Source organism: Schistocerca nitens, chromosome 8 (genome assembly GCF_023898315.1).
Source record: "Schistocerca nitens isolate TAMUIC-IGC-003100 chromosome 8, iqSchNite1.1, whole genome shotgun sequence".
NCBI classification, from domain to species: domain Eukaryota; kingdom Metazoa; phylum Arthropoda; class Insecta; order Orthoptera; family Acrididae; genus Schistocerca; species Schistocerca nitens.
The window spans coordinates 20,215,637-20,243,597 of NC_064621.1; the positions used below are offsets into that span (position 1 = coordinate 20,215,637).

Consider the following 27,961-nt stretch of genomic DNA (forward strand, 5'->3'; position numbering starts at 1 on the left):
ATCAATAAATCTGTACCAAACTTTGGGTTGGCAGGCCTGGGTAACCAAGAAGGCTTCCTCTAGGCGACCCATGAATAGGCTGGCGTACAAGGGGGCCATCCTGGTACCCATGGCTGTTCCCTTTAATTGTTGGTATGTCTGGCCTTCAAAAGTGAAGAAGTTGTGGGTCAGGATGAAGCTGGCTAAGGTAATGAGGAAAGAGGTTTTAGGTAGGGTGGCAGGTGATCGGCGTGAAAGGAACTGCTCCATCGCAGCGAGGCCCTGGACGTGCGGAATATTTGTGTATAAGGAAGTGGCATCAATGGTTTCCGGGGGTAACAGACTGGGTAGGGATTCCAGGTGTTCGAGAAAGTGGTTGGTGTCTTTGATGAAGGATGGGAGACTGCATGTAATGGGTTGAAGGTGTTGATCTACGTAGGCAGAGATACGTTCTGTGGGGGCTTGGTAACCAGCTACAATGGAGTGGCTGGGATGATTGGGTTTGTGAATTTTAGGAAGAAGGTAGGGGTGCGGCGTGTCGGTGGGGCCAGGAGGTTGATGGAGTCAGGTGAAAGGCTTTGCAGGGGGCCTAAGGTTCTGAGGATTCCTTGAAGCTCCGCCTGGACATCGGGAATGGGATTACCTTGGCAAACTTTGTATGTGGTGTTGTCTGAAAGCTGACGCAGTCCCTCAGCCACATACTCCAGACGATCAAGTACCACGGTCGTGGAACCCTTGTCCGCCGGAAGAATGACGATGGATCGGTCAGCCTTCAGATCACAGATAGCCTGGGCTTCAGCAGTGGTGATGTTGGGAGTAGGATTAAGGTTTTTTAAGAAGGATTGAGATGCAAGGCTGGAAGTCAGAAATTCCTGGAAGGTTTGGAGAGGGTGATTTTGAGGAAGAGGAGGTGGGTCCCGCTGCGATGGATAACCAGAGCCACTTCCTCATCCCCTCAAACCCAGAACCTCCCACAGAAGAACCACAAATTGCCCCACTTGTGACAGGATACTTTCCGGGACTGGACCAGACTCTGAATGTGGCTCTCCAGCAGGGATACGACTTCCTCAAATCCTGCCCTGAAATGAGATCCATCCTTCATGAAATCCTCCCCACTCCACCAAGAGTGTCTTTCCGCCGTCCACCTAACCTTCGTAACCTGTTAGTTCATCCCTATGAAATTTCCAAACAACCTTCCCTACCCTCTGGCTCCTATCCTTGTAACCGCCCCCGGTGTAAAACCTGTCCCATGCACCCTCCCACCACCACCTACTCCAGTCCTGTAACCCGGAAGGTGTACACGATCAAAGGCAGAGCCACATGTGAAAGCACCCACGTGATTTACCAACTGACCTGCCTACACTGTGAAGCATTCTATGTGGGAATGACCAGCAACAAACTGCCCATTCGCATGAATGGACACAGGCAGACAGTGTTTGTTGGTAATGAGGATCACCCTGTGGCTAAACATGCCTTGGTGCACGGCCAGCACATCTTCGCACAGTGTTACACCGTCCGGATTATCTGGATACTTCCCACCAACACCAACCTATCCGAACTCCGGAGATGGGAACTTGCTCTTCAATATATCCTCTCTTCCCGTTACCCACCAGGCCTCAATCTCCGCTAATTTCAAGTTGCCGCCACTCATACCTCACCTGTCATTCAACAACATCTTTGCCTCTGCACTTCCGCCTCGACTGACATCTCTGCCCAAACTCTTTGTCTTTAAATATGTCTGCTTGTGTCTGTATATGTGTGGATGGATATGTGTGTGTGTGCGAGTGTATACCTGTCCTTTTTCCCCCTAAGGTAAGTCTTTCCGCTCCCGGGATTGGAATGACTCCTTACCCTCTCTCCCCTCCATGCTCCTTTCCCCTCGCCCTCTCCTCTCCCTCTACTGGTGTCCTTGATTATGTTGGCCCCGCTATCCTCCTGGTTCTGTTGGTTTTACACTCCGGCTTTGTTGCGTAATCATGTCCTCCTTTTGGCATTCCTTGGTCCCCCTCTGGGGTTTGACCTCCATTACAAAATTTCTCCTCCGTAGTGTGAGCCATTTGGGGAAGAGCACCTTACCTAGGGTCTCCGACGTGCGCCATCCTAGTACATTCCACCTTTTTTTTTCACGTCGTTGTCTGATGCTAGGGTGCATAGCCAGCACGGTAGCCAGCCCGTGTGGTGGGGTTGCTATGTACCCTTTTGGTTGAGCCCCCTGAACACACAGGGATCACACTTCTGATACCTGAGCTGTGACCTCCTCATGCATGCCTTGGAGTGGTTGCTCGTCATCCTGGAGCATCGGAACTCCCGGCAATGGCCGCCGTGCCAGACGGCCCTTGCTGTGGCTGGGTGGCGCCCGTGAGGAGAGCCCCTGATCGGAGTGGGTAGTATCAGGGCGGACGCTATGCAGATGAAACGCATACGGGTCCAAAACTCTGGCCGTTCTTCTGCGGCCGTCTCTCTGCGTGGAACTGATTCCTCAAGTGCTGCTTCTCTTGCCCCTTCGGCCTTCCCTTCCATGGCTACCCCCTGGGAAGAGGGTCAGGCCCGTCGTCTAGGGGCAAAACCTTTCCCCCGTTATCTAGTTTGCACCAGGACTGATGGATATACTTTGACCAGTGTCAAACCTTTATTCTTTGTGGAACACATTGAAGACAAGTTTGGCTAAGTGGACTCCCTGAGCAAGATCCAGTCGGGTTCGTTGCTGATAAAAACTGATTCAGCTGCCCAATCTGCGGCCCTTCGTGCCTGTACCCATCTTGGCACAATTCCTGTGTCCATTACCCCTCACCAGTCTCTAAATATGGTACAAGGTGTGATTTTTCACAGGGACCTCATCCTTCAAACTGATGAGGAACTTCGGGACAATCTCGGACGGTGGGGTGTTCACTTTGTTCGGCGTGTTCAGAAGGGTCCTAAAGATAATCGTATTTATACTGGTGCCTTTATCCTGGCCTTTGAAGGGGATACCCTCCCTGAGAAAGTGAAGATTATGGTCTATCGCTGTGATGTGAAGCCGTACATCCCACCTCCTATGAGGTGTTTTAAGTGCTTGCGGTTTGGTCACATGTCTTCCCGCTGTTCCCAGACCCCTCTCTGTGGTGACTGCGGACGTCCACTCCATGAGGGGAGTCCCTGTGTTCCCCCCTCCTGTATGTGTAAATTGTCATGGTAGTCATTCTCCACGTTCACCAGATTGCCCTGTATATAAGAAGGAAAAAAAGATACAGGAGTCCCTCGATCGTTTAACCTACACAGAGGCCCGTAAGAAATATGCAAGAGTTCACCCTGTGTCCATGACATCTAGTTACGCGTTGGTTACATCTTCACCCCTTCCTCCCCCTTCCTTACCCCCATCCTGGACCCCTCTCCTCCCCCCCTCCTCCCCCCCTCCCCTGCGGCTCCCACACCTTCTCCTATGGGCACTGCTCCCCCTCCCCAGCCGGAGAAGTGTCCCACTCCTTCGGCGTCTGCCGGTCAAGGGCGCCTCTCCCGGGATGCCCCTTTCCGGCACCTTCCAGGCCAAAGGTCTGCTGCCGCGCGACGACCGCGAAAGCCGCGGTCTGTCGGCCCCCAGGACGCCCGGTCTCTTTCTGTTCCTGATCTTGCTGCAGCTGGCTCCTTTATGCCACACAGCCCTCCTCGATCTCAGCCTGAAAAGAAGAAGAAACATAAGTCCCGGGACAAAGAGCCTCTGGTGTCACCGGAGGTCCCTTCCCCGACTTCACAACCGGATTCTGACCTGTCGTTCATGGATGTCGCCCCCTCCTTGTTGGTGACGGGTGGGGACCCGGCGGTATGACTGGATTTAGCGTGTTCAGCCCTCCTTTAAACCATCGTTCTGTGGTTCTCCAATGGAACTGTAATGGATACTATCGTCACCTTCCGGAATTGGAATCCCTTCTTTCGTCCTACTCTGCAGCTTGTGTGGTTCTCCAGGAATCTCATTTTACTGATGCTCACTCACCGACCCTCCTTGGGTTCCGTGTTTTCTGTCTAAATCGGGTCAGACCCTTGCGGGCTTCTGGTGGCGTTTGTACGTTCGTCCGTACAGACATTGCTAGCACGTGGATTCCTCTTCAAACTACATTGGAAGCGGTTGCTGTTAGGGTCCACCTGGACTCTGCAGTCACAGTTTGCAATCTTTATCTCCCTCCTGACAGGACTCTTACACCTGCTGCCTTAACCACCCTTCTTCAGCAACTTCCTCCTCCTTGGGGATTTTAATGCTCATCATCTCGTGTGGGGCAGTGCCTTTCCATCTAGATGAGGTCTTCTTATAGACCAATTTATTGTAGACCATGACCTGTGCCTTCTTAATGATGGCTCCCCTACTCATTTCAGTGCCGGTCATGGTACCTTTTCTGCCATTGATCTTTCTCTTTCTTCTCCCTCTCTCCTCCCTTCGTTACACTGGTCGCCACACGACGACCTTTGTGATAGTGACCATTTCCCATTGATTATTACGCTCCCTTCCCGCTCCCCGATGGACAGGTTACCTCGGTCTTTCCACCGCGCCGATTGGCCTCTATACACTGCGCAGGTCGAGTTTTCTCCCTCTTTGTCGGGTTGTATTGATGACGTCCTACGTGACGTGTCTGACGCGATTGTTCACGCTGCTAGCCTTGCTGTCCCGCCCTCATCTGGACCATTTCATCGCCGGAAAGTCCCGTGGTGGAGTACGGCCATTGCCATTGCCATCCGTGATCGCCGTCGAGATTTGCAACACTTTAAGAGGCACCCATCCGTAGCAAGCCTTACTACCTTTAAACGCCTTCACGCTAAAGCCCGTTATTTAATCAAACAGAGCAAGCAGATATGTTGGGAACGATTCGTTTCTTCCCTTGGTTCTACTGCCCCTCTGTCACAGGTATGGGCTACACTTCGTTCTCTCCAAGGTTGCCATTGGCAGTCCACCCTCCCAGGCCTTCACCTCCCAGATGGCATTTGTAAGGACCCATTAGTTCTTGCAGAACATCTTGCGACCCATTTTGCAGTGGCGTCAGCGTCAGCCTCCTATCCAGCTGCTTTCCTTCATCAAAAACAGCAGGCTGAAGCTTCCACCTTATGTTTCACCCCTTGTGAGTCAGAATTTTACAACGAACGTTTTACTGAATGGGAATTTCTTTCTGCTCTATCTTCTTCTCATTATACGGCCCCTGGCCCAGATTCCATTCATAACCAACTGCTTCAACATCTCAGTGCTCCACAACGGCAACATCTTCTTCGGGTGTTTAACCGTATCTGGCTCCAGGGTGACTTCCCTTCTCAGTGGAGGGATAGTATTGTGGTTCCTGTCCTTAAGCCTGGTAAGAACCCCCTATCTGTTGACAGCTATCTGCCAATTAGTTTGACCAATGTTGTTTGTAAGTTACTTGAACGGATGGTAGCCCGTCGGCTCAGTTGGGTCCTCAAATCTCGGGATCTCTTGTCGCCTTACCAGTGTGGCTTTCGAGAGGGACGGTCTTCAATCGATCATTTACTTCACTTGGAATCCACAGTTCGGCAGGCTTTTTCCCAGTGCCGCCATTTGGTTGCAGTGTTTTTTGACCTTCGCAAGGCCTATGACATGGCCTGGTGCCATCACATCTTACTTACCCTTCATCAGTGGGGTCTTCGGGGCCCATCCAGATTTTTATCCGCCAGTTCCTGATCCATCGGTCATTCAGAGTTCGAGTTGGTATTGCTTTTAGTCCTCCACGGACCCAGGAGACGGGCATCCCACAGGGTTCTGTCTTGAGTGTCCTTCTTTTCCTCATTGCTATCGATGGACTTGTGGCGTCTGTCGGTCCCTTGGTCGCCCCTGCCCTGTATGTGGATGATTTCTGCATTTGGGTTAGTTCCTCCTCGATGGCATCTGCAGAGCGGCAGCTCCAGGTAGCTATACGGCGTGCCTCTGCATGGACCCTCTCACACGGGTTTCAATTCTCTCCTTTAAAATCGCGAGTGGCCCACTTCTGTCGCCGTACTACGATCCACCCTGATCCAGAGCTCTATCTCGCTGCACAACGATTGCCTGTGGTCCCACAGTTTCATTTCTTGGGTCTTCTTTTCGACAAGGTCACTTGGCTGCCCCATATCAGACACCTGAAGGTAGGATGTTTCCGTAAACTGAATGTCCTTTGCTTCCTTGCCCACTCCTCTTGGGGTGCGGACTGTTCCCTCCTCCTCCGTCTTTATCGAGCTCTAGTTCTGTCTCGCTTGGACTATGGTTGTCAAGTTTATGGTTCAGCTGCTCCTTCCACACTGCACGTGCTGGATCCAGTCCACCATCGTGGTATCCGTTTGGCCACCGGTGCCTTCCCTACTAGCCCTGTTGATAGTCTCCTGGTTGAAGCTGGGATCCCCCCCCCCCCCTTTCTGTTCGGCGGTCCCAGCTTCTGGTGTCTTATGCACTCACTATCCGTTCCTCTCCCACTCATCCTTGCTATTCTATCCTGTTCCCAGACCAGGAACCCGACTCCCGCCCTCGGGCGGGTTTACCGGTTGGGCTGCGCCTTGCGTCTCTTTGCCGTGATTTTCAGCTTCCTTCTTTGTCCTGTCTTCCTCGCTCCCTCCCCTCCACCCCTCCTTGGTTAGTTCCTCGGCCTCGAATTTGCATGGATCTCCGCCGAGGTCCGAAAGATTCCATCCCCCCGGTGGTGTTCCGTTCCTTTTTCCGCCAAATGTTATGGGAGTTTCGGGATGCTGTTGTTTTTTACATTGATGGCTCTAAATCTGCTGATCGTGTTGGGTATGCCTTCACGTCCTCTGTTGGAACGGAAAGTCATCTGCTGCCACCTACATGTGGGGTGTTTACTGCGGAATTGATGGCAATTTCCCAGGCCCTTACCTTTATTAAACAGTCCCAACACAACTACGTTTTGTTATGTATGGACTCAATGAGTGGCCTTCTTGCTATTGACCGGTGTTTTTCGCGCCATCCCTTGGTCTCTGCCATCCATGACCATCTCGCTGATATTCACCGTGCTGCTTGTTCTATTGACTTCCTTTGGGTCCCTGGCCATGTGGGTATCCCGGGTAATGAGCTCGCTGATTATTCGGCTGGGGGAGCAGTTACTTCCCCTCCCCCGTTTTCTGTAGCCCCTCCTGCAGAGGATTTACGGCTTCACATCAAATCCCACTTCGCACAGTCATGGGCCAATTCTTGGGAGGCTACTCCCCTGTCTAATAAACTTCGTGCAATTAAGGTGACACCAGGCCCATGGCGTTCTTCATTTCGCATCTCCCGAAAGGACTCGACCACACTGTGTCGTCTCCGCATTGGCCATACTCGGTTGACCGATGGTTTTCTTTTGCGTGATGAGCCACCCCCACTATGTGGTTGTGGAGCCTTCCAGTCAGTAGCCCACATTTTGGTTGAATGCCCTCTTCTTTTGGCTCTGCGTGCTAAGTACAGGTTCCCCCACACTTTACCTTTGATGTTGGCTGACGATTCCTGGATGGTCTCTCTGGTTCTCGGTTTCCTCCAGGAAAGTGGTTTTTATTCTCAGTTTTAAGGTTTTTAATCTCGCTCTGGTGTTGGGGCAGGGCTGTGAGTGTTTGGGTGTCTCCCACTGTAAGCAGTGTTCGGAGATTCCTGATTCACCTCCCTGACCGAATTCCTATTTTCTTCCCCTTTTACTCTGTTTTCCCCCCCTTTTTTAAGGCTTGGTTAGTCTTTCTATTCCCATACGTACTCTCTACATTATGGCAGTTGTACCTTTTAAGTCACAGGTGGTCTTGCCTATGCTGCTTCAGCATAGTGTTGGGTTCGTTCTCTTGCAGACTTCCCCCATTTTGTTTTTTACCAATGACGACATGACTGCCTTTTTACGTTTTTTCCCTTTTTCCGTTTTATTGTTCTGACTTTACTGAGTTGTCCCATTAGCGGAATGGCGCATATTTGAAACAAGGGACTGATGACCTTGCTGTTTGGTCCCTTAAACCTCAACCAACCAACCAACCAACCAACCAACCTTACCCTCTCCCTTAAAACCCACATCCTTTAGTCTTTCCCTCTCCTTCCCTCTTTCCTGATGAGGCAACAGTTTGCTGCGAAAGCTTGAATTTCGTGTGTATGTTTGTGTTTGTTTGTATTACATATATATATTTAAAAATATATTTATAAATGATGTGACTTACCATACGAAAGCGCTGGCAGGTCGGTAGAAACACAAACAAATACATTCATACACACAAAATTATAGCTTTCGCAACCAATGGTTGCTTCGTCAGGAAAGAGGGAAGGGGAGGGAAAGACGAAAGGATGTGGGTTTTAAGGAAGAGGGTAAGGAGTCATTCCAATCCCGGGAGCGGAAATACTTACCTTAGGGGGAAAAAGGACAGGTATACACTCGCACCTCGCTCGGTTTGTGTATAAGAAAGTGGCATCAATGGTTACAAGGATGGCTTTTTTTTGGGGGGTAACAGACTGGGTAGGGATTCCAGGCGTTCTAGAAAGTGGTTGGTGTCTTTGATGAAGGATGGGAGACTGCATGTAATGGGTTGAAGGTGTTGATCTACGTAGGCAGAGATACGTTCTGTGGTGGCTTGGTAACCAGCTACAATGGGGCGGCCGGGATGATTGGGTTTGTGAATTTTAGGTAGAAGGTAGGGGTGCGGGGTGTTGGTGGAGTCAGGTGAAAGGTTTTGTAGGGGGCCTAAGGTTCTGAGGATTCTTTGAAGCTCCGCCTGGACATCAGGAATGGGATTACCTTGGCAAACTTTGTATGTAGTGTTGTCTGAAAGCTGACGCAGTCCCTCAGCCACATACTCCCGACAATCAAGTACCACGGTCGTGGAACCCTTGGGAGTAGGATTAAGGTTTTTTAAGAAGGATTGAGAAGCAAGGCTGGAAGTCAGAAATTCCTGGAAGGTTTGGAGAGGGTGATTATGAGGAAGATGAGGTGGGTCCCGCTGTGACGGAGGACGGAACTGTTCCAGGCAGGGTTCAATTTGGATAGTGTCTTGGGGAGTTGGATCATTAGGAGTAGGATTAGGATCATTTTTCTTCGTGGCAAAGTGATATTTCCAGCAGAGAGTACGAGTGTAGAAGAGAGGTTTTGGATTGGGAGAGAGGTTTGGAGGAAAGGTTAACTACTGAATTGGGGTGTTGTGGTTCCAGATCGTGTTGATTGGAATTTTTTGGTTTTGGAGGGAGTGGAGCTGGATGTGGGAGATTGAGTAGATGGGAGAGACTGGGTTTGTGTGCAATGAGAGGAGGTTGAGGTTTGCTGGAAAGGTTGTGAAGGGTGAGTGAGTTGCCTTTCCGGAGGTGGGAAACCGGAGATTGAGGTGGAGGGTGGCATGGCTGTTCTAATTTGCGGTTGGCCTGTAGGAGGATGCTCTGAACAGCCGGTGTGGATGTGGGAGAGGAAAGATTGAGGACTTTTATTAAGGATAGGAGTTGACGGGTGTGTTCATTGGCTGAGTTGATGTGTAGGTGAAGGATTAGGTGGGTGAGGGCAATGGATTGTTCAGTTTGGAACTGGTATAGGGACTGATGGAAAAAAGGGTTGCAGCCAGAGATGGGAACTTTTAAGTGTGAGGCCTTTGGGGGTAATGCATTATGTCAGACAAGCCTGAGAAAATAAAATATGGCAGCGTAATCTGGCTAGGGCGAAGGCATGTTTGCAGAGGGAATGTAAATAAAACTTAATGGGGTCGTTGTGGGGGTGACATGGTATTAGAAGGTGGAAAGTGTAACATGAGGCTGAAATGAAAATAAAAATATATGGGGAGAGATAAAGGTGAACTAGAAAGCAACTGGAGATCTGGTGTGAAAAAAGGCGAAAAAGTGTTGGTTAAAGCTGGGCTGTGTTGTGTTGATCCTGTGGTGAACTTGGGTTGGTAGACAACGATGTGCATAAAGGTTAGGTGGTTGTGTTGCCGCCAAAACACGTTAAAGGGTGGAGAAATTCGGGAAAATTTCGAAAAAACTACGTGTAAATGTATTAAAAGGAGTGGTTTTGTGGTGGCAGATTATGAGAATGAGGCTAACAATTGTCTGATGAAGAAATAATGACGTTAAAACCTGTGGGAAGCGGCTAAAAATGATCAATGATGTGGGAAAAACGGAAATGGAAATAAAGCGAAAGTTATTAGAACTAGCCGAAATGGTTGTTTAATAGGTGAAAGAAACTGTTTGTGAACTAGAAACGGTGGATTTTATAGCAGCGGTAGTGTTGAAAGCGGAAAAAAATTTTTTTGGTTATGGTTTGGAAGTGTGTTACATATTATTGAGTATATATAGGCGGGATAAAATTGTATAGTAGATTACGGTAAAAAGGAGAAGGTGAATACAAAGTGAACCTACTGGCAAAAACAGAAAGAGAAAATAAGATGACAGGAAAGACTTCGAAATGCAACAGTGACAATAACAAACGTAATTGTTGGGTTCAGATTAATGATATGAATATAATACAGGGGAACATTCCACGCAGAAAAAATATATATAAAAACAAAGATGATGTGACTTACCATACGAAAGTGCTGGCAGGTCGATAGACACACAAACAAACACAATCATACACACAAAATTCTAGCTTTCGCAACCAACGGTTGCTTCATCAGGAAAGAGGGAAGGAGAGGGAAAGACAAAAGGATGTGGGTTTTAAGGGAGAGGGTAAGGAGTCATTCCAATCCCGGGAGCGGAAAGACTTACCTTAGGGGGGAAAAAAGGTCAGGTATACACTCGCACACACGCCCATATCCAACCACACATACACAGACACAAGCAGACATTTGTAAAGGCAAAGAGATTCGGCAGAGATGTCAGTCGAGGCAGAAGTACAGAGGCAAAGATGTTGTTGAAAGACAGGTGAGGTATGAGCGGCGTTTTAAACCATTCACAAAAACACACTGAGGTGACAAGTCATGGGATACCTCCTTTTGCCATGCGTAGTGCAACAGCTCGACATGGCATGGACTAAACAAGTCTTTGGAAGCTCCCGACAAACTTTGAGTGATGCTGCCTCTATAGCCATTCGTAACAGCAAAAGTGTCGCTGGAGCACAATTTTATCTCTCAATTGATTCATTTTGGGCGATCTGAGTGGCCAAATCATTTGCTCGAATTGTCCAAAATGTTCTTCAAACCAGTCACGTACAATAGTGGCCCAGTGGCATGGCACATTGTCATCCATAAAAATTCCATCTTTATTTGGGAACATTAAATCCATGAAAGTCTGCAAATGGAGTCCAAGTAGCCAAACATAACCATTTCTAGTCAATGACCAGTTCAGTTGAACCAGAGGACCCATTCTATTCTGTGTAAACACAGCCCACACCATTATGGAGCCATCACCAGCTTGCATAGCCTTGTTGATAACCTGGGTCAATGGATTATTGGGGGTCCGCTCCAGTCTTGAGCCCTAGCATCAGCTCTTTCTAACTGAAATCAGGACTTATTTGACCAGGCCACAGTTTTTCGGTCATCGAGGGTCAAACTGATCTGATCAGAAACCCAGGAGAGGCACTGCAGGTGAGTTTTTGCTGTTAGCAAAGGTACTCGTTTTGGCTGTGCGCTGCCACAACCCATTAATGCCAATTTCACTGCGCTCTAACTGATACATTCATCGTACATCCCACATTGATTTCTGTGGTTGTTTAACACAACGTTGCTTGTCTGTTAACACCGACAACTCTGTGCAAATGCCACTGGTGTGTTATCCATGATAAGTAATGCATGAAAGTTGGTATTTTGTTGCATACTTTTGACACTGTATCCCTGAATATTTAATTCCATAATAATTTCTGAAATGGAATGTCCCATTCATCCATCTAGCTCCAGCTACCACCCTGCGTTGAAAGTCAGTCTGTCATTTAGAGTACTGAACTTTCAAGGACGTAGAATGAGTTAAGGTGTAAATTAAGAAAGATGTAGCTGCCAGAATCTAATTTTCTTTGGTTGTATTAACAATTATCATTAATTTGCAATACTATATTAAACTGATTTAGTTCACAAATATAATTATCCTAATGTTAAAAGCATGTAAATGATAGAGTTGAGAGCACTATATTGTAAATGTATGACAGACAGCTTAGGAGAATAATTTGTTTTTTCATGGTATTTGTCTTTAAGATTACTTAAATACGGGAGTGCTCTGACAGTATTTATTTATTTTCAGATTGAAGAAATGTTGACACCACCTGAACGCAGCCTGGTAGAGAAAGTCAGGATGATGCTGAATAAGCTCAGTATGGCCGAACTGCAGCTGGATGAAACAATGTTTATATTGCAAATATTTCTAAATTACTGAAATAAAGTTATTTTGAATAATGTCTTAATTATTTTTCACTTCATTACACCACACTCTTAAATTAAATTGTCTTGTTCCTAAATATTTTTCACAACATTTTGGCACGACAGCAGAAATTCAGTAAATGTCTGAAGATGGCTTTGTAATCCAAAACCGGTTAACAATAAAAGTAATATTGTAGAACAAAAGCAAACTGGTGCTTTTCGTTTATTACTACATACTGTACATCAAAGTCAATCCCCATTGCTTAATATCACAGTCAATAGGATATTGCTCCTTTACCACGTGTATTTATAAACCAAACCAGAACTAGGAAGAGTGTTGACACTGAAACATCACAGTTGGCCTCGAGCATGAACAAACGAGAACTTAGGACTAGGAGAAAGGAGCAGTGCAAGCCCAACATCCGTCCCTCAGGGCTGACAACCAACATCCATGTTCTGGGCCTGGCAAAAGCAGAACTGACTTGCTGATGCCTTCTGATATTGTAGGGGTGATATTCAAACACCCTCATAGACCAGGCATAGTCTCCTCCCTCGTTTCAAAATAAGAAAAGGAGCAATGCACAACACACAGCATTTGTTAACCGCTCCCGCAAGTTGTTTTCTGAGGTTGACAGTGTCGTAAATATGGTAGTTAGGAACTGACCTCTACTGGTATCTCATTCAACCATAGTTCAAAATAAATCCCCCCCCCCCCCCCAAAAACACATACTTAAAACTGACAGATTAAAATTTCTGCTTACTAGTTGTGAAACAAATTTTAGTAGTACAGTGTGTTCCAAGAACAATGGTCAATATTCAGGGATATGACAGAACATTAAGTGCTCATATATCTTAAGGTATTCCCGACACCAGGTGGTTGGCCGTGGCCATAGCAGACCCTCACGCCAAATGTGGCATGCCTCGCCTGGCAGTGAAACATCCATAACCAAGTGTGTAACAGTCAGTGGGTTAAAAGCACATGTTCACTTTTTTTTTTCTTTCTTCTTCCAATGATTGTTCCTATCACACCACTGCATACTGACCATTCCTCTTGGGACTCCCTGTATATTTATTTTTCTTCTTTGAATGTTGAGTATCTTTGGTGGGCTTGAGATAATTTTAATTAAAAATACATGCTAGAAATATGAAAATATTCTAGAAAAATATTTTAGGCATTTAGATTATGGCTGTGCCCCACTGTTTGTTTACTGCAATAATTTACCACCCCTTTGTTACACTGGGTCTATTTCTGGTTGCAGTCGGAATTATCACTTGTAGACACTTTTTACCAAGAAACCAACTGTATATGCATAAGCCATTATACAAGTTGCAAGTGTTTTTTGGGCACTGAGTATGTTCAAACCTAAATGGATGCTTATGTAGTCCTGATTCTGTTTTAATGTGATACCTGTCTTTAAAACAGATTTTAGTATCTGGAGCATAAACAGCTGACATACAAAATGGACTGAAAAGTTTATTAATAATATTAATAAAAGTTACAATAGTAACTTGAAACACCAGGACGTACTTGCACATCTCTTAGGTAAGGTGTCCTAAAACTGATACAGCAAAAAATTTTCCAAAAAATGGTACATCCAGTCTATTCGTAAGAAAACTGTACGTATCACAAATGTTCCAACTATCATTTATGCTGCTGTTCTTTGGGAATGGCCAGTTATATTTTGTTTTCCCAGTATAAACTCAGCAGTGACGTAAAAAATAATTTAGTCAGTCACCATTTTTCAAATTGAAAATAAATGTGACAGTTCTACATCATTTGCCACAATCTTGGAAATATTGATTCTGTACCCACCAAATTTGGATTACATAGACAGAAAGATGTGCTCTGTCTGGTGGATTATTAATTACCTTCACATTTATTATATGGAGTTAGTTAATAAACAGCCAATATTATCCCTAAATATGATACAGCAGTTTTAATCATGCCATTCTGTTCACTGAGATGTGTGTTACTTGCAGCAGTGGTTGTGCTGTATTTCTTGCTATTGTTGTTAGCGCAATGATGCAGCAGTTGTGATATATTTCATGCTATTGTTGACATCGTGCAGCAAAAGCAGCAGCAGGGATATAGACTGTGCTACAGTTTTGAGTTAGTGGTGTATTGCTATTCCTCTCAGGTCTCTTTTACAGGTAGGCCTAAGTATAGGTTTCATCTAAAATAGGCCCTAACTGTTCTCAAATTTATTTTATGGCAATATTATATAATATTAAAATGGAATATTTTGGGTCATGATAGGAACAGTATGGCACCTTCATATAAGAAAAAAGGAAGGCCATATAGTAAAGAAGATATTTCTTCAGCTATAAACGAGGTGAAAGATGGAGCTTCACTCCGGCAGGTAGCATTGAAATATAAAATGGATAAAATGTTCCTGCACAGAAGGGTACATGGTACTCACTCAGGTGAGCAAGGTAGGAAAACAGAGTTGACAGCACATCAAGAAACAACTTTCTCTAATCACTTGAAGACACTTGCTAAATTCGGATTTCCAATGTCAAGAGCTGAAGCGTTGCTGGTTGTTCAAGACTTTGTGGAACAAAATGGTTTGACCACTCATTTTAAAGATGGAAAACCTGGTTCAAAGTGGTTCAGACATTCTAATTGCGAAATTCATTAACACTGAAGAAGCTGGAAGCTCTTGAAATGAATCGTAGAAAAGCTACAAGTGATCCTTTTATTATTTATGATTTCTATGATAAATTAGAAGCAATATTGGAAGAGCTGGACATCAATGATAAACCAGCCAATATATGGAATTTGGATGAGACATACTTTTCAGCTGATCCTTCCAGAATACGAGCTGTTGAAGGTATTGGTTAGAAGTTTTTCTGGGATATTCAGGGTTCTGGAAAAGACAATACAACAGTGCTTGCTTGTGTGTCAGCTGCAGGCAGGGCTCTTCCACCACTTTCATTTTTGAGGGAGTGCATCTATGGAGCTCCTGGAAGGGAGCACGTGATTTATCTGGCACATTTTATTCAACTGCTGTTAATGGTTTCATGATGTCATCAATCTTTTCGAGCTACTTCAGTCATTTAGATTCCACAGTAATTGAAAAAGCAAGGAATGAGATAATTGCAATTTTGAAGCTGCTCACACATGCAACTGACCAGCTGCAACCTTTAGACAAGTGTTGCTTCAAGCCTTTTAAGGACACTTGGAATACTGAGTTGATTTAGTGGCAAAAAAAGCTATCAGAGAAAACCATATAAATCAGAATTTGTGGATGTTGTGTGTAAAGTATGGCCAGATGCTTTGAAACCTAAAAACATAATATCAGGCTTCAAGAACACAGGAATCTGCCCCTATGACAGGTCACAGTATCCTGTTCATCGACTGGATCCTGAAAAAATCAAACAGATATAATATCCAAAACAAAACTGACAAACAAATCCACAAATATCAGTGAGCCAGACCTCACCATTTCAGAAGAGAACACCCAGTTGTCTTGCTCTGTTGGTGGTGAAGTTGAAGCTAGTGGTTCTGAAAAAATTAGTGTAACCCCTGTTTGCAGCAGAGAATCATCAGCAAGTTTTGAAAATTTACTCCTTCAGAGAATAAAAGAAACTGACAAACATGTGACCAAATGTAGTCGCATCAACCCAATGTCACAAGTAATAACTTCAGAAGAACACAGCAAACTCATTGCTGAAAAAGAAAAGCCTCCAAACAACAAAGGATTAGCAAATCTTTAACATATTGCAGCGTGTCAGCAACTGTGAAATGTACAACAATTAAACAATTTTTTCAGCCTTCAGTTGCAAGGTAATTTTATTCGTTTACCTAGGTTTCGATTCCAGTAATGGAATCTTCTTCAGAACCTATAAATTAAACCACATACAGACATATGTTACTACTACAATGCATTATCAGTCTAATGTTGAATATTAAAGAAATTGGGATACTTACAAAAATTAAATTATTTTGTGAGCCAAACTCTGGCCATGTCACAGATTAAAAATTAACATTAACGACGCATAATCATAAGATTATGTCAGTCAAAATTAACACCATTGAGGCGAACGTGGACGCTACGCCGGCCAGAAATAAGGACCACACGTAAGCGGCTCGAAAACTAGGCGTTGTGAGCCGTTACGCGGCGAGGCTGGCCGCGGCCAAGCGCATGCGCAAGCGCAGGGGCGAGAGACAACTGTCTCAAAATTACTTAGAGCAACTATACATATAAACAAAATGTGACTGATAGCCGTCCTAAATTGGACAAACCTATCTATTAGTATAGCAACATTAAACAATTTTTTTTATATATATATATATATAACGTAGTACAAAGATACACATGTACAATTGCATTATAATATTTACCTAGGTAAACGAATAAAATTACCTTGCAACTGAAGGCTGAAAAAATTGTTTAATTGTTGAACAAAGGATTAGGTCTAAGCCAAAAGCAGAAGACTAGGAAAGTTATGCCTACAGCCAAAACTACTGCAAATACACAAAAGAGTAGGCCTAAGGAGACCGATTCAGATTCCGACAACTCTTCGAAGAGCGACAACAGCCTTGTTGATGTCAATCTGTTAGAAGAATCCACACCAGATCCTGTTGTAATGACTAATCCAGCACATGTAGCTGAAGGAGATTATATTTTGGCTACATTTCAAAGAGGGAAGAGAAATTATAACAGCTATAGGTATGTGTGCACCATTCAAAAAATATTAGAAAATAATCTTGAAGTTATGGCTCTAGAGTCTGTAGACATGGACAAAGCAGTTTTTAAATTTAATGAATAAGACATTAGTAAGAGTGATGTGATAGGGAAATTGGCAATTCTTCACATTGTTGCTGGTTTTGGAAATATCAGACAAGGAATCTGTTTTGTGTTTAACGGTCCTGTTGATGTTCATGAGGGGGGGGGAAGTGTTTTATTTATTTTTGTTTTAGATTTGCAGCTCTAAAGAATTAAACACAGTGCCATTTTAAAGTAGCTAACATTGTCTTTCATATACTTCTTTCCCTTCAGGTACTTTTTTTCTTTAAAAAATGAAAACACATTTTGTGTCATATTTAGGACACCTTACCCTACAAAATTCTGCGTGCATCCAGACAGAATGCAGTATGGAGATACAGAACATGCACAAATAAAAAATGTAAATAGTCAATACCAAAAGTTACAATCATTTTCAGTAAAGGATATTCTGCTGGCCAAAGTAGGTAGATTGTAATAATCTGGAGCTTTAAATAATTATAAACTAAAGGGATTTCAAAACTGAAACAGAAAGTTTGTAACTGGTGTGCCTAATTAGTTTTAAGTTTTAGTGGTGAGATGTGGTCATTAGATGAGACTATCCAAAACTTGACAGTGAGCACAGAGGGATGTGTGTTGGGAATTACTAGGACAGACAAGGAAACAAGCGAATGTATCTGGGGATTAAATGGTGTGTAAGTAAGATGAGAGCTTGTAGGAGGCAAGTAAATGACAGGAGAAAATGTGCATGAGGCTCATGGGCGTTTTATCAATGAAGGCCATAATGGACGGCAAAGTCTACAGGCAACCTTTATGTAGCAGAGTATGTTTAATGACAGACTTTAGATACTACACAAAAATAATCCATGTTGAGATTTAATGTGTTTCAAGCAGTCCTCAGAAAAATGTGACAAGTTCATTACTTTCGTTGCTGTAAACAATTTAAGGAAAACTACAAATCTGTTAATGAAACAAATGGTCACCTTTGATAGAAAGCAAGCCTCGTTTAACTTCATGTGCTAAACAACGATTGCTAAATTACTGCGAATTAAATTCGCAACTGTTTAAAGCGGTTGGCACAGGTGACACTTAATGCTTAAAATCCTTGCTGCGTGCTGTCATTCACTTTATATTGCTTCTAAAAGAAGTCTCCAAATGCGCTTAATATCTGTTACGTCGGCGACAAAATTTTATATTTACATATACGGCGAGGTTAATTTAAGGAAATGAGTTATCAGTTCCAAGGTCTGCAGTTAAGACACAATTAATACCACGTACCGAAGCAAGCCACGTTAATGTTGTGTACTGACTACGTCTGCTCTTATCAGATCACACAAATTTCGGCCTATATTCAGGCCACACACACACACACACACACACACGTATCACTGCCACAAAAAACTTCTTGTTACACTTATTCATTATTAAAAACTAACAGCTTCACGTTACGCCATGATAACTTGACAATCTCAAGTCTCCTGTACATTAACGAGGCACTATCGATGAGCAGTTCGGGGATACAGTACTCTTGCCCGAAAATACAACAAACTGTGTTTGCATACTAATACAATTTCAGACACAGGGCATACGCATTTCACAAGATACACACCATTTCCATACTAGTTGGTGCAGAAAGCAAACTGGATATTGGTCGATAAAGAGAGAAAGAAAAAGCATAGACTTTACACACTGGCATAAGACGTCTCCTGTGTACATGCACGACGCATAACAGTAAGCTTGTAACACGGGAAAGGTTTGGCTTAATAAAGAACATGTGTATAAGAGCAAAAGTCCCATGCAATGTTCAGATGCTTTGATTTTTCGCTCGCACTTTCAGATTTGAAGTCACGTGACCGCAAACGCCATCTTGGATTTGAGCCACGAGGTTTTGGTGAGAAAAATATATTTACCGGGTTTAGAGAGAAGTTGGAAATGCCTTCAAGTAATCCCTTACCTCCCAAAGAAAATGCTTTATTCAAACGAATTCTGGTAAGTCTGTTTCTCTCCCGTGAATAATGTAGCTTCATACTCGTGTGTGCTGTGGTTTCATTTTGTTGTGAGGATATTAGATTTTTCATTTTAATGTATGTTACAAGGTATGTATTACAAAAGCGCCTTTGCAGCACCTTCTATACACTCAGACAAATAAACTAGGCGCGTTTTCATTGATGATTTGCCTTTCAGTCCGGTAGTGTTGTGGTATTGTGTATGTGATTATGTACCCTAACCTCAGCACTTTCCATCATAGTCATCCTCTACATCTCGATTAAATTTTACATCCAGATATTTGGATACAGCATGATGTCAGTACACGAAAATGCCTTGGTAGAGAACCATTTCAAAGAAAAAAAATATTGCCCCTATTTGATTCGTAAATGGATAGTTGTAAATAGAAATGTACAAATGTAAACACAAGATTATCAGTCACCATTCTTCGATGCAAATCCATTTGTAGCATGTGGTCTGTGCTAATTTTGCAATACAGTCAGTAGTTTTAATGACACATGAAATGTTATGAATCCGCAACTATGTTTTTCTTATGTTTACAGAAATGCTATGAACAAAAACAGTACAAAAATGGGTTGAAATTTGCGAAGCAGATTCTTACCAACCCAAAGTTTGCAGAACATGGGGGTGAGTAAAAATAACGAGTGGAATGAATATTTCTACTATATGCAAGAAGTCAAAAAATTGAGTGTTGCATTCAAAATGCCTAGGATATTATAAAATATTTGCAAACATTTGTGAGTATGGCTGTTTGCCCTCATAACAGCAGTTCGATTATGGTGATATCGTTTCAGACCAAGACATGCAATATAAAATAATTTTCATTGGTATGTTATCTCCCATGGGTATCCATAAACATAGAAAAACAGTAAATTTGTTTAAGAATGATAAATAGTGTGACCACTTACATTTTGTCAGCTGAAATAGTATAGGTTTCACATCGAAACGTATGTAAAGGATTTAATTTTCAACTATTACATTAACGAGACTGCATGGAATATATTGCTAATGGAGATTTGGCTTTTAAGGTAGCTATTGGGAATAGTTGTAAGTCATGATAGTTATTTTAGCAACTCCCATTTCACTCTGTTTTAGTCTCTGTCTGAGTGGTTGGTTATTATATCTATTATTCCATGGCACTAATTACCATTTTGTGTCATGATTTTGTATTGATTTAATTTGTGCCCATTTTTAATAACAATTTTTTATATTCTGCAGAGACTCTTGCTATGAAAGGATTAACATTAAACTGCTTAGGTCGGAAAGAAGAAGCATATGAATATGTTAGAAGAGGTTTACGGAATGACTTAAGATCCCACGTTTGCTGGCACGTTTATGGGCTACTTCAACGTTCAGACAAGAAATACGATGAAGCAATCAAATGTTACAGAAATGCACTTAAGTGGGAGAAAGATAATATTCAAATTCTTCGGGATTTGTCTCTGTTACAGATTCAGATGCGAGACCTTGAAGGTTATCGAGTAGGTTTCATCATTATGATTAGATATTACTTATATTTAAGAATTTTTTTGTTGTTTTCACATAAATTGTCTGTGTGTAGGACACCAGATACCAACTTTTTATGCTTCGTCCAACGCAACGTGCCTCTTGGATTGGCTTTGGGATGGCGTACCATTTGCTTAAAGATTATGAAATGGCTCAGAACATATTGGAAACATTTCGTAAGACACAACTGGTAAGCATGTAGCTGTAGACTATCACAACAGTGTTCTGTAGGAGAGAGTGGAGTGTAAATTGATTAATTTGTTAGAAATAAAAAAGAAGACATATCATACAATCTCCTTGTTTCTCTATCTAGCAAAAAAGTTCATATGACTACGAGCATAGTGAATTGCTCCTGTATCAGAACATGGTTATCCAAGAGTCAGGAGCACTGGAAGAAGCACTTATCCATCTAAATAAATACTCCGACCAGATATGTGATAAACTTTCTGTTCTGGAAACCTGGGGTAAGTACTAGCTGCCCTTTAATTCTTTCCACTACACTTGCCTTCTTCCCCCTCTCTCCATATTTTCTGAGTGCTCTTTATTCCTACATTCTGCAACGCTTTTCGATGGCTCACTTCCATCTTTCTCTGATTTGTCCTCCTTGTTTCTCCTCCTCCAGTTTAAAAATGCAGTTATCATATCTGCAGCTCATTTGTTGCATTCTGTTATTGGTTGTTGATTGTTGTTGGTCCTAGTTAATTGAGTGATAGCCTATGCAGTAACCAGTCTGTATTGCTCTGGCTAATAATGTTTTTTTCCTGGAATATGTTACAATTTCCAAAGGTCTAGTTAGGTTGGCACAAAACACACGTTTATAATGTTGGTTGTCGTCACAAATATTTTATTCCGAATATGTCACTTTTCCACTTTTATGACTAGAGTGGCAACTAATAGCACAACTTAAATTGCTGCTAGTGAAATTAGTGGTAATGAAATTCATAACTTGTCACAAATATTTGGCTTTTTTATGTAAAATACTGCAATTTTTTAGGTTGAGGTTGTGGTAAGGGTGGCACCTAATAGCTCGGCTTAAATTGCTATGAGTGAAAAAAGAAAACTAACTTTATTTATGAATCATACAAACCTACAAGTCAGCTAGCTGTACTTCCCATCTTTCACCACAGTATCCATTATCAACAGCAGCACTCAGCAAAAATGCCATGGACACAGTAAATGCAGTCCCTCCCCAGGGGGCTCACCACACTGCCAATGGCTACCACAGGGCCCCAGCCTTTGTAGCATCTTTTCCCTTACATGCTGCATTGCTGTCCCCTTGCTATACTTTTCCCCCCTCCCTTAGGGAATAAGTTTGCGATATTTTTGAGAATGTGTTCTGCATTTCCAGTAGCCTGACATCGGAACAGTCCCTCCACTATATTCACGTTCTTTGTTTCTTTCTTCGTTTCCCTTCTCCTGTCATTCCTCCGCTTTGGCGTTTGAGGTTCCCCTTTTTCTTCTTTCTCCCTGTGTGCTCCTGAAGTCTGAGACACACATCTGATGCGTAACAGGTGACTGGGTAATGTGTAGTTCCCACCCCCTACAGACCAGGCCCAGGGAGGGGTGATTGCCTGAGCTGTTGCCTTCCCAAATTGCCAATTGGTCCTTCTGTCAGGTGTTCGAGAGTTGTGACCTGAGGTGTGAACAATCACCTAAGGTGGGTGAGCCCCCTATGAGGGGATTCCCCCAGTTGGAAGGAGTGCACCATCGGAGATGCAGGTGATCATGTAGGATTTTTCTCGCAATGAGCCAAACATCATCTTCTCGGTCTACATCTACTGAATGTAAATGGAATGAAGCTAATGATTCAAAGGCCCTCCCAGCTGCATCTTGGTTCCTTGTAGTTTCACATACTGAAGACAGTCAGTCTTTTGGTATGGTTAATCCCTTTATTATTCGGAAAGGTGTTTATGCAGTTGCTGGTGCTGTGAAATCCTACTCTCATTTACACAATGGCTTGTTGCTTTTGGAGACTACCTGTGATTCTCAAGCACAACAACTACTTGCAGATTCACTCCTCCACGGTTCTCCTGTTCGTTTCCAGACTCATCGAACACTAAATTCTTCGTGTGATGTTATTTACACTACGCTGCTCAATGGTATGACTGAGACAGAAATCCAAACTTACCTCCCTGGTTAGGATGTCATAGCGGGCCATTGGGTGATGAATAAGGTAAATGCATCCTTAGTGCCCACATGCACTCTTTTTCTGATATTTGATAGAGTAGTGCTTCTATCAAAGATCAAGACTAAGAAGTTATCACAGTCTGACCGTGCATTCTGAACCCAATGCGCTGCTACCCTTGTCATTACAACCACACTCAAATGTCCAGTCAACACCTGGCCAAATGTGTAACCTTTGGTAGGGATGCTCATGAGAGTGATTGTCCCCCTCCTTCTCCCCTCCATATCGATTGCAATGGCAACCATGCAGTTTCCTCCTGAGATTGTCCCATGTATCTTGATGAGCAGGCTGTCCAGGAGATCCGGTTGAAGGAAAAAGTGCTTTACCCTGTCGCTCACAAGTTGTTGGCTAGTCAGAAACCCTGTGTTTTACCAGCCCGCACTTACAGTACTGTTCGTACTACATCTCACCCCACAAAGAACATGGCCATGCAGGCAAGTGACCTCAAATTCAGCACCGTGGTTGTAAAATCGCCCAGTATCATAATAGTATCCCCATATCTTTCTCCTACAGCTGTGTAACAAGCCACCAAATTTTCGCATCACATGGCGAAATCACCTGCTACAATATGATCAGGCCGGAAAGAACAGAAGGAATACTCCTGCGAAACTTTTTACATCCCTTCAGCCAACAAACATCTGAATGGTCACCTGCCATTCGCAAAGGCTCCAAGAAGTCAAACGAAGCCAACAGTCTCCTCCTTCGCCGACTTGGAGATCCTCTTCAGCGGTGTTGCCACGGTACTTTCACCAATCTCTGTGTCGCCGGTGCACACCATCAACCATTTTTCTGCCCTGGATCTGCAGACCGACTGAGGGAGAATGGCGACACCTCTGTAGATCTCGTGGAGTAAGATCCTCCAGCCTCTGCGCACTGTAGTAGTGTGTCTTCGAAGGCTGGCACTTGGCAGCCGCGTAGGTGACACCCTCTCATTTTTGCCCTTCTGCCCTTTCCCCATCATGACTCTTTTCCAGTGGAAAGTTTGCGGCCATAGATCCAAGGAAGAGGAATTACGGCTGCTCTTGGAATTGCAGTGTCCACTTGTTCTCTGCCTCCAGGAAACAAAATTGTACCCTCATGACCACTTTGACCTCCCACATTTCTTTCTGACCTACTATGTCCTTCTCCCCGAGGATGGTGTTCCATCTCGTGGAGTCATACTGCTCATCCGGGATGCTGTTCATAGTCAAGCAGTCTCCCTGAACATCCGGTTGAAAGCTGTTGCAGTCCACATTTCCGTTCCTCACTTCACCTTTTGCCTTTGTACTGTTTACATCCCTCCATCATTCTGTGTCACCACTGCAGACTTCCTTCAGCTTATTGAGCAACTCCCTCATCCCTCTTTGCTGCTTGGTGACTAATGCACACCATACCCTTTGGGCCTCTCACAGAAAATGTCAGAGAGGTGCCCTCTTGGGTGACCAGCTCCATCGTCGTCTGCCTTAACACTGGAGCACCCACGTTCCTACCAGACTCCATGTACACCTATTCCCGTTTGGACCTCTCCTTCTGCACTGCACTGCACTGCACTGCCCTGCCCTGCCCTGTTTGCCCATTGTCTCGAGTGGCCATTCTCTCTGATACATACTCGAGTGGCCATCTCCCGTGTGCTGTCGGTTTGCTGACTCCTAACCCACTTACATGCAAACCCAAATGGCAGCTTTCTAAGGCTGACCAGAGGCTTTACTCCTCCCTGGTGACCTTTGATGAACACCTTTTCCCCATTTATGATGCCCAAGCAATTTGTGCATGGAGACATACTCTCCAAATTTTTAACCATCATCTTATGATGCAAATTGTATTCGTTATAAACAGTTGTGTGCACAGTGTCTTCGCATTCTTCGGAATAGCAAAAAAGCTGTCTGGATTTCGCTTACTAGTTATTTAAATAATTCTGCTCCCTCTTCCATTTTGTGGGCTAACCTCTTCCTGCTCTCTGGGACCAAGGTCCCTTCCCAAATTCCTGGCCTGACCAGAGCAAATGATGTCTTAGTGGACCCCATTGCTATCTCCAACACCTTGGGACTCTATTTTGTGGAGATGTCAAGCTCCAACCACTATCACCCAGTCTTCCTCCATCGGAAACTAGTGGGACCTTCTCTTCTCAGAGATGTGTGTGAGCTACAATGCCACTTTTACTAAGAGAGAGCTAGATCATGCTTACACTTCATCTTGATCCTCTGCCTCAGGGCCTGATTGATGTGTTCTTTCAAATGTTGCAGCACCTTTGTCTTGCAGGCAATCAGTTTCTCTTTCATTTGTACAATTGCATCTGGACAGAGGGCACATTTCTGAGACATTGGCATGAAGCCACTGTCACACCCATACGCAAGCACAGTAAGGACAAACACCTTCCTGTAACTACCGCCCCATTTCTCTCACCATCTTTGTGTGCATGGTGACGGAACGTATGATTCCTGTTTCGCTGGTGTGGTGGCTTGGTGTCTCACAATTTGCTAATCAATGCAAAGTGTGGTTTCGAGCACGCCGTTGTGCAGTTGACCATCGTATCACTTTGGCGATCCATGTCATGAATTGTTTTCTGCAGAAATACAAGACTATGGCCATGTTTTTTGATTTGTAGAAAGCCTACGACACCTACTGGAGGACCGGTATCATCTGTACTCTGTACAAGTGGGGCATCTGAGGCCACCTGCCCCGTTTCAAGGTACATGTGGATTCTGCCTTGTCGTACACCTTTATCCAGAAAACAGTGTGCCTCAGGGTTCTGTCGTACTCTTTCCTATCGCCATTAATCCTATTATGGCCTCTCTTCCAATGGGCACCTCCAGCTCCCTTTTTGTTGACGATTTTTCTGTGTATTGCAGTCCCCCACAGACTCATTTCATTGAGTGGTGCCTTCATTGTTGTCTTGATCGTCTGTATTCATGGAGTGTCAACTGTGACTTGCTTTTCCACTGACAAAGCAATTTGTTTGAATTTTTAGCAGTGCACTTGGTTTCTTCCACTGTCTTTGCATTTTGAGCCTGTTGCTCTTCCGTTTATTGAAACTGCGAAATTCCTGGGCCTCCTGCTCAATAGGTGACTTTCTTGGTCCTCCCACATGTCTTACCTGGCCGCCCGCTGTGCCCAGCCCCTCGCTGTCCATTTCCTCAGTGGTACATCCTGGGGAGTGGATTGGACACCACCCTGCTTTCGTACCAGTCCCCTGTTCATTCGAAACTAGGCTATGGGTGCTTCGTTTATGCATCTGCATGGTTGTCCGTCTTGTTGTTGTGGTCTTCAGTCCTGAGACTGGTTTGATGCAGCTCTCCATGCTACTCTATCCTGTGCTAGCTTCTTCATCTCCCAGTACCTACTGCAGCCTACATCCTTCTGAATCTGCTTAGCATATTCATCTCTTGGTCTCCCTCTACGATTTTTACCCTCCACGCTGCCCTCCAGTACCAAATTGGTGATCCCTTGATGCCTCAGAACATGTCTTACCAACCGATCCCTTCTTCTTGTCTAGTTGTGCCACAAATTCCTCTTCTCCCCAATTCTATCCAATACCTCCTCATTAGTTATGTGATCTACCCATCTAATCTTCAACATTCTTCTGTAGCACCACATTTCGAAAGCTTCTATTCTCTTCTTGTCCAAACTATTTATTGTCCATGTTTCACTTCCATACATGGCTACACTCCATACAAATACTTTCAGAAACCACTTCCTAACACTTAAATCTATACTCGATGTTAACAAATTTCTCTTCTTCAGAAACGCTTTCCTTGCCATTGCCAGTCTACATTTTATATCTTCTCTACTTCGACCGTCATCAGTTATTTTGCTCCCCAAATAGCAAAACTCCTTTAATACTTTAAGTGTCTCATTTCCTAATCTAATTCCCTCAGCATCACCCGACTTAATTCGACTACATTCCATTATCCTCGTTTTGCTTTTGTTGATGTTCATCTTAATACCCTCCTTTCAAGACACTGTCCATTCCATTCAACTGCTCTTCCAAGACCTGTGCTGTCTCTGACTGAATTACAATGTCATCGGCGAACCTCAAAGTTTTTATTTCTTCTCCATGGATTTTAATACCTACTCCGAATTTTTCTTTTGTTTCCTTTACTGCTTACTCAATATACAGATTGAATAGCATCGGGGAGAGGCTACAACCCTGTCTCACGCCCTTCCCAACCACTGCTTCCCTTTCATGTCCCTCAACTCTTATAACTGCCATCTGGTTTCTGTACAAATTTTAAATAGCCTTTCGCTCCCTGTATTTTACCCCTGCCACCTTCAGAATTTGAAAGAGAGTATTCCAGTCAACATTGTCAAAAGCATTCTCTAAGGCTATAAATGCTAGAAACGTAGGTTTGCCTTTCCTTAATCTAGCTTCTAAGAGAAGTCGTAGGGTCAGTAATGCCTCACATGTTCCAACATTTCTACGGAATCCGAACTGATCTTACCCAAGATCAGCTTCTACCAGTTTTTCCATTCGTCTGTAAAGAATTCCTGTTAGTATTTTGCAGCTGTGGCTTACTAAACTGATTGTTCTGTAATTCTCACATCTGTCAACACCTGCTTTCTTTGGGATTGGAATTATTATATACTTCTTGAAGTCTGAGGGAATTTCACCTGTCTCATACATCTTGCTCACCAGATGGTACAGTTTTGTTAGGCCTGGCTCTTCCAAGGCTGTTAGTAGTTCTAATGGAATGTTGTCTACTCCCGGGGCCTTGTTTCGACTTACGTCTTTCAGTGCTCTGTCAAACTCTTCACGCAGTATCATATCTCTCATTTCATCTTCATCTACCTCCTCTTCCATTTCCATAATATTGTCCTCAAGAACATCGCCCTGTATAGACCCTCTATATACTCCTTCCACCTTTCTGCTTTCCCTTCTTTGCTTAGAACTGGGTTTGCATCTGAGCTCTTGATATTCATGCAAGTGGTTCTCTTTCCTCCAAAGGTCTCTTTAATTTTCCAGTAGGCAGTATCTATCTTACCCCTCATGAGATAAGCTTCTACATCCTTACATTTGTCCTGTAGCCATCCCTGCTTATCCATTTTGCACTTCCTGTCGATCTCATTTTTGAGACGTTTGTGTTCCTTTTTGCCTGCTTTATTTAGTTCTTCTTCTTCTTCTTTCGATTTCGGCCATCTTTGGACCACATTCAACAACTCACTTGCCCGGCTTTTTGATCTTTTTTCTCTCTTCCCAATATTTCCTCATCATTTTCGAATGGTTCCTCCTCCGCTCTTCCGACCATTTCCTGTTATTATTCTTTAGTTTCGTTTCTTCTGGAAAACAATTTCGTTCACTATTTGTCTAAACTTTTTCCTGTCCCTGATTGACCCACGGGTGACATTAAAATAGGCC

At 43.8% G+C, this 27,961-nt stretch overlaps 2 protein-coding genes across 3 annotated transcripts in view; both read left to right on the forward strand.

The window, feature by feature from the left end:
• Positions 1-12,240, forward strand: part of LOC126198936 (DNA-directed RNA polymerase III subunit RPC3) — a 106,721-nt gene extending 94,481 nt beyond the window's left edge. For both annotated transcript variants that reach the window (XM_049935575.1, XM_049935574.1), the window contains exon 9: positions 12,089-12,240. In XM_049935575.1, coding sequence (XP_049791532.1) covers positions 12,089-12,220 — 132 coding nt within the window. In that variant the 3' untranslated portion in view covers positions 12,221-12,240. The remainder of the gene's footprint in view (positions 1-12,088) is intronic.
• A 2,228-nt stretch (positions 12,241-14,468) lies between these two features.
• The window catches only part of LOC126199073 (N-alpha-acetyltransferase 15, NatA auxiliary subunit-like), a 137,736-nt gene continuing 124,243 nt past the window's right edge, over positions 14,469-27,961 (forward strand). Inside the window, exons 1-5 of the mRNA XM_049935791.1 lie at positions 14,469-14,609; positions 14,852-15,035; positions 18,769-18,920; positions 20,500-20,634; positions 20,758-20,908. Coding sequence (XP_049791748.1) covers positions 14,469-14,609; positions 14,852-15,035; positions 18,769-18,920; positions 20,500-20,634; positions 20,758-20,908 — 763 coding nt within the window. The remainder of the gene's footprint in view (positions 14,610-14,851; positions 15,036-18,768; positions 18,921-20,499; positions 20,635-20,757; positions 20,909-27,961) is intronic.